This window comes from Coregonus clupeaformis, unplaced genomic scaffold (assembly GCF_020615455.1).
Source record: "Coregonus clupeaformis isolate EN_2021a unplaced genomic scaffold, ASM2061545v1 scaf0293, whole genome shotgun sequence".
NCBI classification, from domain to species: Eukaryota; Metazoa; Chordata; class Actinopteri; order Salmoniformes; family Salmonidae; genus Coregonus; species Coregonus clupeaformis.
The window spans coordinates 98,886-115,549 of NW_025533748.1; the positions used below are offsets into that span (position 1 = coordinate 98,886).

Sequence of the window (16,664 nt, forward strand, 5' to 3'; positions counted from 1 at the left end):
CTAGAGTCTTTATGGATAGAGGGGTAGAGAGGGGTTACTAGAGTCTTTGTGGATAGAGGGGTGGAGAGAGGGGTTACTATAGTCTTTATGGATAGAGGGGTAGAGAGGGGTTACTATACTCTTTATGGATAGGGGGGTAGAGAGGGGTTACTATACTCTTTATGGATAGAGGGTAGAGAGGGTTACTAGAGTCTTTATGGATAGAGGGGGTAGAGAGGGGGTCACTAGAGTCTTTATGGATAGAGGGGTAGAGAAGGGGTTACTATACTCTTTGTGGATGGAGGGTAGAGAGAGGGGTTACTATAGTCTTTATGGATAGAGGTGTAGAGAGAGGGGTTACTAGAGTCTTTATGGATAGAGGGGTAGAGAGGGGTTACTATACTCTTTGTGGATGGAGGGGGTAGAGAGGGGTTACTATAGTCTTTATGGATAGAGGGGTAGAGAGGGGGGGTTACTATACTCTTTATGGATAGAGGGTAGAGAGAGGTTACTAGAGTCTTTATGGATAGAGGGGTAGAGAGAGGGGTTACTATACTCTTTATGGATAGAGGGTAGAGAGAGGGTTACTAGAGTCTTTATGGATAGAGGGGTAGAGAGGGGTTACTATAGTCTTTGTGGATAGAGGGTGGAGAGAGGGTTACTATAGTCTTTATGGATAGAGGGGTAGAGAGGGGTTACTAGAGTCTTTATGGATAGAGGGTAGAGAGGGGGGTCACTAGAGTCTTTATGGATAGAGGGGTAGAGAGGGGTTACTATACTCTTTGTGGATGGAGGGGGTAGAGAGAGGGGTTACTAGAGTCTTTATGGATAGAGGGGTAGAGAGGGGTTACTATACTCTTTGTGGATGGAGGGGTAGAGAGAGGGTTACTATACTCTTTATGGATAGAGGGGTAGAGAGGGGTTACTATACTCTTTGTGGATGGAGGGGTAGAGAGAGGGGTTACTAGAGTCTTTATGGATAGAGGGGTAGAGAGGGGTTACTAGAGTCTTTATGGATAGAGGGGGTGAGAGAGGGTTACTAGAGTCTTTATGGATAGGGGGTAGAGAGAGGGGTTACTAGAGTCTATGGATAGAGGGGTAGAGAGAGGGGTTACTAGAGTCTTTATGGATGGAGGGGTAGAGAGAGGGGTTACTAGAGTCTTTATTGATAGAGGGGTAGAGAGGGGTTACTATACTCTTTGTGGATGGAGGGGTAGAGAGGGGTTACTAGAGTCTTTATGGATAGAGGGGTAGAGAGAGGGGTTACTAGAGTCTTTATGGATAGAGGGGTGGAGAGAGGGGTTACTAGAGTCTTTATGGATAGGGGGTAGAGAGAGGGTTACTAGAGTCTTTATGGATAGAGGGGGTAGAGAGGGGTTACTAGAGTCTTTATGGATGGAGGGGTAGAGAGAGGGGTTACTATACTCTTTATGGATAGAGGGGTGGAGAGAGGGGGGTTACTATAGTATTTATGGATAGAGGGGTAGAGAGAGGGGTTACTATACTCTTTATGGATAGAGGGGTGGAGAGGGGTTACTATACTCTTTATGGATAGAAGGGTAGAGAGGGGTTACTATACTCTTTGTGGATAGAGGGGTGGAGAGGGGTTCCTATACTCTTTATGTATAGAGGGGTAGAGAGGGGTTACTATACTCTTTATGGATAGAAGGGTAGAGAGGGGTTACTATACTCTTTGTGGATAGAGGGTAGAGAGAGGGGTTACTATACTCTTTATGGATAGAAGGGTAGAGAGGGGTTACTATACTCTTTATGGATAGAGGGTAGAGAGAGGGTTACTAGAGTATTTATAGATAGAGGGTAGAGAGGGGTTACTATACTCTTTATGGATAGAGGGTAGAGAGAGGGGTTACTAGAGTATTTATGGATAGAGGGGTAGAGAGAGGGGTTACTAGAGTCTTTATGGATAGAGGGGTAGAGAGGGGTTATTAGAGTCTTTATGGATAGAAGGGTAGAGAGGGGTTACTATACTCTTTGTGGATAGTGGGGTAGAGAGGGGGGTTACTAGAGTCTTTATGGATAGAGGGTAGAGAGAGGGGTTACTAGAGTCTTTATGGATAGAGGGGTAGAGAGGGGTTACTATACTCTTTATGGATAGAGGGGTAGAGAGGGGTTATTAGAGTCTTTATGGATAGAGGGGTAGAGAGGGGTTACTATACTCTTTATGGATAGAAGGGTAGAGAGGGGTTACTATACTCTTTGTGGATAGAGGGGTAGAGAGAGGGGTTACTAGAGTCTTTATGGATAGAGGGGTAGAGAGGGGTTATTAGAGTCTTTATGGATAGAAGGGTAGAGAGGGGTTACTATACTCTTTGTGGATAGAGGGTAGAGAGGGGGGTTACTAGAGTCTTTATGGATAGAAGGTAGAGAGAGGGGTTACTAGAGTCTTTATGGATAGAGGGGTAGAGAGGGGTTACTATACTCTTTATGGATAGAAGGGTAGAGAGGGGTTACTATACTCTTTGTGGATGGAGGGGTAGAGAGAGGGGTTACTAGAGTCTTTATGGATAGAGGGGTAGAGAGGGGTTACTATACTCTTTGTGGATGGAGGGGTAGAGAGAGGGGTTACTATACTCTTTATGGATAGAGGGGTAGAGAGGGGTTACTATACTCTTTGTGGATGGAGGGGGGTAGAGAGAGGGGTTACTAGAGTCTTTATGGATAGAGGGGTAGAGAGAGGGGTTACTAGAGTCTTTATGGATAGAGGGGTGGAGAGAGGGGTTACTAGAGTCTTTATGGATAGGGGTAGAGAGAGGGTTACTAGAGTCTTTATGGATAGAGGGTAGAGAGAGGGGTTACTAGAGTCTTTATGGATGGAGGGGTAGAGAGAGGGGTTACTAGAGTCTTTATTGATAGAGGGGTAGAGAGGGGTTACTATACTCTTTGTGGATGGAGGTAGTAGAGAGGGGTTACTAGAGTCTTTATGGATAGAGGGGTAGAGAGAGGGGTTACTAGAGTCTTTATGGATAGAGGGGTGGAGAGAGGGGGTTACTAGAGTCTTTATGGATAGGGGGGTAGAGAGGGGGTTAGTAGAGTCTTTATGGATAGAGGGTAGAGAGAGGGGTTACTAGAGTCTTTATGGATGGAGGGGTAGAGAGAGGGTTACTATACTCTTTATGGATAGAGGGGTGGAGAGAGGGGGGTTACTATAGTCTTTATGGATAGAGGGGTAGAGAGAGGGGTTACTATACTCTTTATGGATAGAGGGGTGGAGAGGGGTTACTATACTCTTCATGGATAGAAGGGTAGAGAGGGGTTACTATACTCTTTGTGGATAGAGGGGTGGAGAGGGGTTCCTATACTCTTTATGTATAGAGGGGTAGAGAGGGGTTACTATACTCTTTATGGATAGAAGGGTAGAGAGGGGTTACTATACTCTTTGTGGATAGAGGGGTAGAGAGAGGGGTTACTATACTCTTTATGGATAGAAGGGTAGAGAGGGGTTACTATACTCTTTGTGGATAGAGGGGTGAGAGGGGTTCCTATACTCTTTATGTATAGAGGGTAGAGAGAGGGTTACTATACTCTTTATGGATAGAGGGGTAGAGAGGGTTACTATACTCTTTGTGGATGGAGGGGTAGAGAGAGGGGTTACTAGAGTCTTTATGGATAGAGGGGAGAGAGAGGGGTTACTAGAGTCTTTATGGATAGAGGGGGTGGAGAGAGGGGTTACTAGAGTCTTTATGGATAGGGGGTAGAGAGAGGGGTTACTAGAGTCTTTATGGATAGAGGGGTAGAGAGAGGGGTTACTATACTCTTTGTGGATGGAGGGGTAGAGAGGGGGTTACTATACTCTTTATGGATAGAGGGGTAGAGAGGGGTTACTATACTCTTTGTGGATGGAGGGGTAGGAGAGAGGGGTTACTAGAGTCTTTATGGATAGAGGGTGAGAGAGAGGGGTTACTAGAGTCTTTATGGATAGAGGGGGTGGAGAGAGGGGTTACTAGAGTCTTTATGGATAGGGGGTAGAGAGAGGGGTTACTATAGTCTTTATGGATAGAGGGGTAGAGAGAGGGGTTACTAGAGTCTTTATGGATGGAGGGGTAGAGAGAGGGGTTACTAGAGTCTTTATTGATAGAGGGGTAGAGAGGGGTTACTATACTCTTTGTGGATGGAGGGGTAGAGAGAGGGGTTACTAGAGTCTTTATGGATAGAGGGGTAGAGAGAGGGGTTACTAGAGTCTTTATGGATAGAGGGGGTGGAGAGAGGGGTTACTAGAGTCTTTATGGATAGGGGGGTAGAGAGAGGGGTTAGTAGAGTCTTTATGGATAGAGGGGTAGAGAGAGGGGTTACTAGAGTCTTTATGGATGGAGGGGTAGAGAGAGGGGTTACTATACTCTTTATGGATAGAGGGGTGGAGAGAGGGGGGTTACTATAGTCTTTATGGATAGAGGGGTAGAGAGAGGGGTTACTATACTCTTTATGGATAGAGGGGGGAGAGGGGTTACTATACTCTTCATGGATAGAAGGGGTAGAGAGGGGTTACTATACTCTTTGTGGATAGAGGGTGGAGAGGGGTTCCTATACTCTTTATGTATAGAGGGGTAGAGAGGGGTTACTATACTCTTTATGGATAGAAGGGTAGAGAGGGGTTACTATACTCTTTGTGGATAGAGGGGTAGAGAGAGGGGTTACTATACTCTTTATGGATAGAAGGGTAGAGAGGGGTTACTATACTCTTTGTGGATAGAGGGGTGGAGAGGGGTTCCTATACTCTTTATGTATAGAGGGGTAGAGAGAGGGGTTACTATACTCTTTATGGATAGAGGGGTAGAGAGGGGTTACTATACTCTTTGTGGATGGAGGGGTAGAGAGAGGGGTTACTAGAGTCTTTATGGATAGAGGGGTAGAGAGAGGGGTTACTAGAGTCTTTATGGATAGAGGGGGAGAGAGGGGTTACTAGAGTCTTTATGGATAGGGGTAGAGAGAGGGTTACTAGAGTCTTTATGGATAGAGGGGTAGAGAGAGGTTACTATAGTCTTTATGGATGGAGGGGTAGAGAGAGGGGTTACTAGAGTCTTTATTGATAGAGGGGTAGAGAGGGGGTTACTATACTCTTTGTGGATGGAGGGTAGAGAGAGGGGTTACTAGAGTCTTTATGGATAGAGGGGTAGAGAGAGGGTTACTATACTCTTTATGGATAGAGGGTGGAGAGGGGTTACTATACTCTTCATGGATAGAAGGGTAGAGAGGGGTTACTATACTCTTTGTGGATAGAGGGGTGGAGAGGGGTTCCTATACTCTTTATGTATAGAGGGGTAGAGAGGGGTTACTATACTCTTTATGGATAGAAGGGTAGAGAGGGGTTACTATACTCTTTGTGGATAGAGGGGTAGAGAGAGGGGTTACTATACTCTTTATGGATAGAAGGGTAGAGAGGGGTTACTATACTCTTTGTGGATAGAGGGGTGGAGAGGGGTTCCTATACTCTTTATGTATAGAGGGGTAGAGAGGGGTTACTATACTCTTTATGGATAGAAGGGTAGAGAGGGGGTTACATACTCTTTGTGGATAGAGGGGTAGAGAGAGGGGTTACTATACTCTTTATGGATAGAAGGGTAGAGAGGGGTTACTATACTCTTTATGGATAGAGGGGTAGAGAGAGGGGTTACTAGAGTCTTTATGGATAGAGGGGTAGAGAGGGGTTACTATACTCTTTATGGATAGAGGGGTAGAGAGAGGGGTTACTAGAGTATTTATGGATAGAGGGGTAGAGAGAGGGTTACTAGAGTCTTTATGGATAGAGGGGTAGAGAGGGGTTATTAGAGTCTTTATGGATAGAAGGGTAGAGAGGGGTTACTATACTCTTTGTGGATAGAGGGGTAGAGAGGGGGGTTACTAGAGTCTTTATGGATAGAGGGGTAGAGAGAGGGGTTACTAGAGTCTTTATGGATAGAGGGGTAGAGAGGGGTTACTATACTCTTTATGGATAGAGGGGTAGAGAGGGGTTATTAGAGTCTTTATGGATAGAGGGGTAGAGAGGGGTTACTATACTCTTTATGGATAGAAGGGTAGAGAGGGGTTACTATACTCTTTGTGGATAGAGGGGTAGAGAGAGGGGTTACTAGAGTCTTTATGGATAGAGGGGTAGAGAGGGGTTATTAGAGTCTTTATGGATAGAAGGGTAGAGAGGGGTTACTATACTCTTTGTGGATAGAGGGGTAGAGAGGGGGGTTACTAGAGTCTTTATGGATAGAGGGGTAGAGAGAGGGTTTACTAGAGTCTTTATGGATAGAGGGGTAGAGAGGGGTTATTAGAGTCTTTATGGATAGAAGGGTAGAGAGGGGTTACTATACTCTTTGTGGATAGAGGGTAGAGAGGGGGGTTACTAGAGTCTTTATGGATAGAGGGGTAGAGAGGGGTTACTAGAGTCTTTATGGATAGAGGGGTAGAGAGGGGTTACTATACTCTTTATGGTTAGAAGGGTAGAGAGGGGTTACTATACTCTTTGTGGATAGAGGGTAGAGAGAGGGGTTACTAGAGTCTTTATGGATAGAGGGTAGAGAGGGGGTTACTATACTCTTTATGGATAGAGGGGTAGAGAGAGTTACTAGAGTCTTTATGGATATAGGGGTAGAGAGAGGGGTTACTATACTCTTTATGGATAGAGGGGTAGAGAGAGGGGTTACTAGAGTCATTATGGATAGAGGGGTAGAGAGGGGGGTCACTAGAGTCTTTATGGATAGAGGGGTAGAGAGGGTTACTATACTCTTTGTGGATGGAGGGGTAGAGAGAGGGGTTACTAGAGTCTTTATGGATAGAGGGGTAGAGAGGGGTTACTATACTCTTTGTGGATGGAGGGGTAGAGAGAGGGGTTACTAGAGTCTTTATGGATAGAGGGGTAGAGAGAGGGGTTACTAGAGTCTTTATTGATAGAGGGGTAGAGAGGGGTTACTATACTCTTTGTGGATGGAGGGGTAGAGAGAGGGGTTACTAGAGTCTTTATGGATAGAGGGGTAGAGAGAGGGGTTACTAGAGTCTTTATGGATAGAGGGGTGGAGAGAGGGGTTACTAGAGTCTTTATGGATAGAGGGGTAGAGAGGGGTTACTATACTCTTTATGGATAGGGGGGTAGAGAGGGGTTACTATACTCTTTATGGATAGAGGGGTAGAGAGGGGTTACTAGAGTCTTTATGGATAGAGGGGTAGAGAGGGGGTCACTAGAGTCTTTATGGATAGAGGGGTAGAGAGGGGTTACTATACTCTTTGTGGATGGAGGGGTAGAGAGAGGGGTTACTATAGTCTTTATGGATAGAGGGGTAGAGAGAGGGGTTACTAGAGTCTTTATGGATAGAGGGGTAGAGAGGGGTTACTATACTCTTTGTGGATGGAGGGGTAGAGAGAGGGGTTATTATAGTCTTTATGGATAGAGGGGTAGAGAGGGGGGTTACTATACTCTTTATGGATAGAGGGGTAGAGAGAGGTTACTAGAGTCTTTATGGATATAGGGGTAGAGAGAGGGGTTACTATACTCTTTATGGATAGAGGGGTAGAGAGAGGGGTTACTAGAGTCATTATGGATAGAGGGGTAGAGAGGGGTTACTATAGTATTTGTGGATAGAGGGGTGGAGAGAGGGGTTACTATAGTCTTTATGGATAGAGGGGTAGAGAGGGGTTACTATAGTCTTTATGGATAGAGGGGTAGAGAGGGGGGTCACTAGAGTCTTTATGGATAGAGGGGTAGAGAGGGGTTACTATACTCTTTGTGGATGGAGGGGTAGAGAGAGGGGTTACTAGAGTCTTTATGGATAGAGGGGTAGAGAGGGGTTACTATACTCTTTGTGGATGGAGGGGTAGAGAGAGGGGTTACTATACTCTTTATGGATAGAGGGGTAGAGAGGGGTTACTATACTCTTTGTGGATGGAGGGGTAGAGAGAGGGGGTTACTAGAGTCTTTATGGATAGAGGGGTAGAGAGAGGGGTTACTAGAGTCTTTATTGATAGAGGGGTAGAGAGGGGTTACTATACTCTTTGTGGATGGAGGGGTAGAGAGAGGGGTTACTAGAGTCTTTATGGATAGAGGGGTAGAGAGAGGGGTTACTAGAGTCTTTATGGATAGAGGGGTGGAGAGAGGGGTTACTAGAGTCTTTATGGATAGGGGGTAGAGAGAGGGGTTACTAGAGTCTTTATGGATAGAGGGGTAGAGAGAGGGGTTACTAGAGTCTTTATGGATGGAGGGGTAGAGAGAGGGGTTACTATACTCTTTATGGATAGAGGGGTGGAGAGAGGGGGTTACTATAGTCTTTATGGATAGAGGGGTAGAGAGAGGGGTTACTATACTCTTTATGGATAGAGGGGTGGAGAGGGGTTACTATACTCTTTATGGATAGAAGGGTAGAGAGGGGTTACTATACTCTTTGTGGATAGAGGGGTGGAGAGGGGTTCCTATACTCTTTATGGATAGAGGGGTAGAGAGGGGTTACTATACTCTTTATGGATAGAAGGGTAGAGAGGGGTTACTATACTCTTTGTGGATAGAGGGGTAGAGAGAGGGGTTACTATACTCTTTATGGATAGAAGGGTAGAGAGGGGTTACTATACTCTTTATGGATAGAGGGGTAGAGAGAGGGGTTACTAGAGTCTTTATGGATAGAGGGGTAGAGAGAGGGGTTACTAGAGTCTTTATGGATAGAGGGGTAGAGAGGGGTTACTATACTCTTTATGGATAGAGGGGTAGAGAGGGGTTACTAGAGTCTTTATGGATAGAGGGGTAGAGAGGGGTTACTATACTCTTTATGGATAGAAGGGTAGAGAGAGGGGTTACTATACTCTTTATGGATAGAGGGGTAGAGAGGGGTTACTAGAGTCTTTATGGATAGAGGGGTAGAGAGGGGTTACTATACTCTTTATGGATAGAGGGGTGGAGAGAGGTGTTACTATACTCTTTATGGATAGAGGGGTAGAGAGGGGGGTTACTATACTCTATGGAGAGAGGGGTAGAGAGGGGGGTTACTAGAGTCTTTATGGATAGGGGGGTAGAGATGGGGGTTACTATACTCTTTATGGATAGAGGGGTAGAGAGGGGTTACTGGAGTATTTATGGATAGAGGGGTAGAGAGGGGTTACTATACTCTTTATGGATAGAAGGGTAGAGAGAGGGATTACTATACTCTTTGTGGATAGAGGGGTAGAGAGGGGTTACTAGAGTCTTTATGGATAGAGGGGTAGAGAGGGGTTACTATACTCTTTGTGGATAGAGGGGTGGAGAGAGGGGTTACTATACTCTTTATGGATAGGGGGGTAGAGAGGGGTTACTAGAGTATTTATGGATAGAGGGGTAGAGAGAGGGGTTACTAGAGTCTTTATGGATAGAGGGGTAGAGAGGGGTTACTATACTCTTTATGGATAGAGGGGTGGAGAGAGGGGTTACTATACTCTTTATGGATAGGGGGGTAGAGAGGGGTTACTAGAGTCTTTATGGATAGAGGGGTAGAGAGAGGGGTTACTAGAGTCTTTATGGATAGAGGGGTAGAGAGAGGGGTTACTAGAGTCTTTATGGATAGAGGGGTAGAGAGAGGGGTTACTAGAGTCTTTATGGATAGAGGGGTACAGAGGGGGGTTACTAGAGTCTTTATGGATAGAGGGGTAGAGAGAGGGGTTACTATACTCTTTATGGATAGAGGGGTAGAGAGAGGGGTTACTATACTCTTTATGGATAGAGGGGTAGAGAGGGGTTACTAGAGTCTTTATGGATAGAGGGGTAGAGAGAGGGGTTACTAGAGTCTTTATGGATAGAGGGGTAGAGAGAGGGGTTACTAGAGTCTTTATGGATAGAGGGGTACAGAGGGGGGTTACTAGAGTCTTTATGGATAGAGGGGTAGAGAGGGGTTACTAGAGTCTTTATGGATAGGGTGGTAGAGAGGGGTTACTAGAGTCTTTATGGATAGGGGGGTAGAGAGGGGTTACTAGAGTCTTTATGGATAGAGGGGTAGAGAGAGGGGTTACTAGAGTCTTTATGGATAGAGGGTAGAGAGAGGGGTTACTAGAGTCTTTATGGATAGAGGGGTAGAGAGAGGGGTTACTAGAGTCTTTATGGATAGAGGGGTACAGAGGGGGGTTACTAGAGTCTTTATGGATAGAGGGGTAGAGAGAGGGGTTACTATACTCTTTATGGATAGAGGGGTAGAGAGGGGTTACTAGAGTCTTTATGGATAGGGGGGTAGAGAGGGGTTACTATACTCTTTATGGATAGAGGGGTAGAGAGAGGGGTTACTATACTCTTTATGGATAGAGGGGTAGAGAGGGGTTACTAGAGTCTTTATGGATAGAGGGGTAGAGAGAGGGGTTACTAGAGTCTTTATGGATAGAGGGGTAGAGAGAGGGGTTACTAGAGTCTTTATGGATAGAGGGGTACAGAGGGGGGTTACTAGAGTCTTTATGGATAGAGGGGTAGAGAGAGGGGTTACTATACTCTTTATGGATAGAGGGGTAGAGAGGGGTTACTAGAGTCTTTATGGATAGGGTGGTAGAGAGGGGTTACTAGAGTCTTTATGGATAGGGTGGTAGAGAGGGGTTACTAGAGTCTTTATGGCTGGGAGTAGTGAGAGCTGGGGGGACAGTGCTTAAAGAAAGGTTCTACTAGCCACTTTAAAGCTGGGAGGGTATAGACACAGAGAGGGTTTACTGTCTACTGTCTAGCCTCTTTACGAATGGCAGGGGATGGTAACAGAGAAAGGATCTAGCCTCTTTAAGGCTGAAAGTAGATAGACACAGCATCTCTAAAGTCTAGCCTCTTAGTCTACAAATGGGAGAGGATGGAGAGAAACAGTATCTGGTCTGTTGAAGGGAGTGTGACAGGAAGGAGAGAAACAGTATCTGGTCTGTTGAAGGGAGTGTGACAGGAAGGAGAGAAACAGTATCTGGTCTGTTGAAGGGAGTGTGACAGGAAGGAGAGAAACAGTATCTAGTCTGTTGAAGGGAGTGTGACAGGAAGGAGAGAAACAGTATCTGGTCTGTTGAAGGGAGTGTGACAGGAAGGAGAGAAACAGTATCTGGTCTGTTGAAGGGAGTGTGACAGGAAGGAGAGAAACAGTATCTGGTCTGTTGAAGGGAGTGTGACAGGAAGGAGAGAAACAGTATCTAGTCTGTTGAAGGGAGTGTGAGAGGATGGAGATGGCAGAGAGCTGGGAGCTGAGAGGGCAAAGCCTGTGTGCTGAGACCAAGATTACACAGAGATCCTCCTGACGCCACTCAGCCAAAACCAAGTTCCCACAGTGCCAAGCCCAGACACAAACATAAAGACAGACGAGCAAACACACACTGAGTCGTGTGAACTAATGAGAGAGGGATTCATTTAATATGCTTAACTGCTCGTCTGGGAAATGTGAATGAAACATGAATTAAGACATTAAACCAATTTAGCTTCTGAACGAAGGTTATTTCAGTCCATTGACGTACGTAGAGCCTGTGTTGTTATCAGTTTAAAAGCATCTCATCCAGTACTGTCTAGATACCAGACCTGGGTTTAAATATGATTTTAAATCTTTCAAATGCTTTGAGCGTTTACTTTAGCCTGCCTGGAGTGTCAGGTGGGCGGGGTTTGTAATTTGGATACTTTTCCATTAGTTTCATTGCAACAGGCAAGCTCAATCAAGCACAGATACAGTATTTGAAATTATTTTAAATAGTATTTGAACCCAGGTCTGCTATCTACATGTCATTACTGCTGGGAAAGGCAACAGCTGTTTTCTGAAGAACACATCCGTCAATCAATTTGTTAAACCCCTAATTTCATTCAAATCTGCTGTCATAACTCTGAATTATGTGTGAGGCTTGTCCATCACACTTGTAGCTCAAGCTAAACAAAGGCATGTTTGTTATCGTCTGATGGGACTTTTCAGGGCAACCTCAAAATGACCGTGTTGTGTGTGCATGTGTCTACCTCCCTGTTTGTGTGTGTGTCTGTGTCTGTGTCTGTGTGTGTAGCCCTGAAATAGCGTGAATCACTGACCTAAACAGTTGCTAGTTTATTGGTTTATCATCCTTGATTGGAGCCTGGCAGAGACCTGCTGCTAAGACTGACAGGGGCAGGAGGGTGGAGACCCACACACACACAAGCCACGCTCCAGTGGCCAGGCGATTACAGCGAGGTGACGGGGGTTCAGGCCGTTATGTCAGTACCCAGCAATTAATGCAGAGGGGCGGGGCAGGGGTAGGAGAGGGGCAGGGGGGTAGAGCAAGCAGGGCTCTAAATAAAAAAATGTCATCGGTAGCACAGGTGCTCCCAATTGATAAAAGTTAGGAGCACAACATAACATTCAGGCACAACATAACACCAGAAGACATTTTTTTAATCGATTGAAATATTGCCAATATTGGGCCTATATTATTTTAGCTACTTCTGTTGTGCCCTAGAAACTAATATGCAACCCTGTAAATATATTTGTTTAATATAAAAAGTTTAACATTTCATACAAATAAATATCTGTCATTGAAATTACAGTCATTTTCTGCATTATGTAAAAACTTTCTACATTGTGTAAAATCACTATTTTCCTTTTGAGATTACATTACTGCTAAATGACTCAAATCTAAATGTAATTGTATTGAAAATGGTATACTACAACATCATGTTTTTCATCCTTTCAGGCCCCCTTACCGCTGTGTGAATCGATAGTTTGACCTCTCCTGGTCAGACTGTGGACAATCAATGGTCAGCATATGGTCTGTCTATGTGTTCAGTCTCTGTGGTTTCTCTTTGGTCAGACTGTTACATATCGCAATATTTTTTGGGATGATATTATATCGATACTTTGATCGCGATATATATTTACATTTTTTGCTAGGTAGTGTTTGCTAGTGCTAGTCGGCTGTACCTGCGCCAAAACTCAGGTATTTTTCATCCTATAGCTTGCTCGTCATCTTCTTTTTAAATAGTGATCATGTTTTGAGCGCTATTATTTCCATGACTGATCAAAAGTATTTTTCTCATGCTCTCTCTTGTCTCTCTGCAGCAGACATCAGTGGAGGCTGGTGGGAGGAGCTATAGGAGGATGGGCTCATTGTGATGGAACGGTAAGAAACATATCACACAGATGAAAACAAGGTGTTTGACTCCGTTCCATCCATTCCTTTCCAGCCATTAAATGAGCCCGTCCTCCTATAGCTCCTCCCACCAGCTCCCTCTGGCAGACATACAGTGCCTTCGGAAAGTATTCAGACACCTTGACTTTTTTCACATTTTGTTAGGTTACAGCCTTATTCTAAAATTGATTTTTTTTGTAATTTCCCCTCATCAATCTACACACAATACCCCATAATGTCAAAGCAAAAACAGGTTTTTAGAAATGTTTGCTAATTTATTAAAAAATAAAAATATCACATTTACATAAGTATTCAGACCCTTTACTCAGTACTTTGTTGAAGGACCGCTGGCAGCGATTACAGCCTCGAGTCTTCTTGGGTATGACGCTACAAGCTTGGCACACCTGTATTTGGGCAGTTTCTCCCATTCTTCTCTGAAGATCCTCTCAAGCTCTGTCAGGTTAGATGGGGAGCGTTGCTGCACAGCTATTTTCAGATCTCTCCAGAGATGTTCGATCGGGTTCAAGTCTGGGCACTGGCTGGGCCACTCCAAGGACATTCAGAGACTTGTCCCGAAGCCACTCCTGCGTTGTCTTGGCTGTGTGCTTAGGATCGTTGTCCTGTTGGAAGTTGAACCTTCGCCCCATTCTGAGGCCCTGAGCGCTCTGGAGCAGGTTTTCATCAAGGATCTCTCTGTACTTTGCTCCGTTCATGTTTGCCTCAATCCTGACTAGTCTCCCAGTCCCTGCCGCTGAAAAACATCCCCACAGCAAGATGCTGCCACCACCATGCTTCACCGTAGGGATGGTGCCAGGTTTCCTCCAGACGTGACGCTTGGCATTCAGGCCAAAGAGTTCAATCTTGGTTTCATCAGACCAGAGAGTCTTGTTTCTCATGGTCTGAGAGTCTTTAGGTGCCTTTTGGCAAACTCCAAGTGGGCTGTCATGTGCCTTTTACTGAGGAGTGGCTTCCGTCTTGCCACTCTACCATAAAGACCTGCTTTGTGGAATGCTGCAGAGATGGTTGTCCTTCTGGAAGGTTCTCCCATCTCCACAGAGGAACCCTAGAGCTCTATCAGAGTGACCATCGGGTTCTTGGTCACCTCCCCGACCAAGGCCCTTCTCCCCCGATTGCTCAGTTTGGCCGGGCAGCCAGCTCTAGGAAGAGTCTTGGTGGTTCAAAACTTCTTCCATTTAAGAATGATGGAGGCCACTGTGTTCTTGGGGACCTTCAATGCTGCAGAAATGTTTTGGTACCCTTCCCCAGATCTATGCCTCGACACAATCCTGTTTCAGAGCTCTACGGACAATTCCTTCGACCTCATGGCTTGGTGTTTGCTCTGACATGTACTGTCAACTGTGGGACCTTATATTGACAGGTGTGTGCCTTTTCAAATCATGTCCAATCAATTGAATTTACCACAGGTGGACTCCAATCAAGTTGTAGAAACATCTCAAGGATGATCAATGGAAACAGGATGCACCTGAGCTCAATTTCGAGTCTCATAGCAAAGGGTCTGAATACTTATTTCTGTTTATTATCTTTAATAAATTTGCAAACATTTCTAAAAACCTGTTTTTGCTTTGTCATTATGGGGTACTTTGTGTAGATTGCTGAGGATGTTTTTTTATTTAATCCATTTTAGAATAAGGCTGTAATGTAACAGAATGTGGAAAAAGTCAAGGGGCACTGAGGAATATTAAATCGAACATTAAATCGCAATAAAATCACAGTATCGAATCACAATACATATAGAATCGTGAGAATCGCAATACATATCGTATCAGCACCTAAGTATCGTGATACTATCGTATCGTGAGGTTCCTGGCAATTCCCAGCCATAGTGTTACTATGGTTAATATGTGTCTGTAGGTGTGTTCCCAGCCCTAGTGTTACTATGGTTAATATGTGTCTGTAGGTGTGTTCCCAGCCCTAGTGTTACTATGGTTACTATGTGTCTGTAGGTGTGTTCCCAGCCCTAGTGTTACTATGGTTACTATGTGTCTGTAGGTGTGTTCCCAGCCCTAGTGTTACTATGGTTACTATGTGTCTGTAGGTGTGTTCCCAGCCCTAGTGTTACTATGGTTACTATGTGTCTGTAGGTGTGTGTTCCTGACTGTGTGTTTGTTTTAGTGTTTATCTCTGACCTTGCGGACGTAGCTGACGGCGTCCTCTTCGGTGTAGACCTCGGCGCTGACCCCTCCCCGGCGGCGGCGGGCCTTGACTACGGGGTTGGGCGGCGGGGGGGACACCTCGTCATCATGGCTGTCCGACTGAGAGTTGGACTTCTGGCGGGCCAGGATCTGCTTGCACTCTTCCTGTAGGGGGAGAAGAGAGGGAGAGAGATTCATAATAAAAGTTTCAGTCGAGTGAAAGTGAAAGGGATAGTTTACTCTAAAATCTTTAATCTAAAATCTTTTAGTATTTTGTTCATCAGTCCAATCCCTTTTTTTTGGCATGTCAACAGTACAATTTAGTAAGCCACCATGAAAAGCCAGTTGTGTTGAAATAGTGTAGACAACCCAGTCTAACATTAGAGAGAAACTATGATATTTCAATTGTACCTCACTGTTCCCATAACATCCAGTCTGAGAATCACAAACCAGCTAAGAGAATAGAAAACCACTTCTGCAAAGAAGTTTCCAAATTTCTTAGAAAATTGAAGTTAAACATTAGCCTAATAGCTGTTAGCTAGCTGTGCTCTACATAGGAGGAGAGTCTATGACAGGATTGAGCTTTTATGTGCAGGCCATGGGAAGAAAAGACAGCTAAGCTAACTGACAGGCCACTACACACACAGGTAGCCCCCTTTGTAAACGCAGAACAAGAGAAGAAGTGGAAGAGATGAGGGAGCAGGTTGGTAACCTCCAGCTGTTGTTTTACTGATGTCTCAAGCTGCTGAATTAACAATGCATTAAAGCTCAATCAGGCACGGTAAAGATGAAACTGTCTGTCTGTCTGTCTGTCTGCCTGCCTGCCTGCCTGCCTGCCTGCCTGCCTGTCTGCCTGCTTGCCTGCCTGCCTGCCTGCCTGTCTGTCTGTCTGTCTGGTGGAGGGTGCTTGGGGATGAGGTAGAAAAGTAATTTTGTGTGTGTGTTAAAATATGTTTGTTTGTGTTTGTGTTAAGCGTGTGATTATCCCTGTGTATTTACTTAATTGTGTGTGTGTGTGTGTGTGTGTGTGTGTGTGTGTGTGTGTGTGTACCAGGGTTGGTAATTACATATTGTGATTATGTACCCACTTCAATCTGTGTGTTTTTATTTATGCTCGGCTGTGGTTATGAGTGAACGCACTTCACGAGGCGTGTGTTCCAACAGCACCTATGAACCACAACACATTATGCACACCTTTTTTATAGTTAGTTTTCATTCAGAGTGTTCATGACTAATCTATTTCAATATAGGTTTGTGCATCTGTTTGCTAGTCGTTTGCCACACAGGTTGCATCCCTAATGACGCCCTATTCCATATATAGTGCACTACTCTTGACCAGAGCCCTATGGCAGAACAGTCTCCTCTAAACTCTAAAGGACATAGATTGCTGGGGCATGAAGTGGCAGTCTGCGGCTCTCCAGGAGCAGTGAAATCACATCTACACACACACACACACACACACAGGTGGAGCGAGGTGCTGGAAGATGCAGT

At 45.0% G+C, this 16,664-nt stretch overlaps 1 protein-coding gene across 1 annotated transcript in view; it reads right to left on the reverse strand.

Moving 5' to 3' along the window:
• Window positions 1–16,664, reverse strand: part of LOC121568742 (cAMP-dependent protein kinase type I-beta regulatory subunit) — a gene marked incomplete at its 3' end in the record, with an annotated part of 147,214 nt that overhangs the window by 98,341 nt on the left and 32,209 nt on the right. Inside the window, 1 exon segment of the mRNA XM_045214652.1 lies at window positions 15,168–15,338. Within this exon segment, the coding sequence (XP_045070587.1) occupies window positions 15,168–15,338 (171 nt within the window).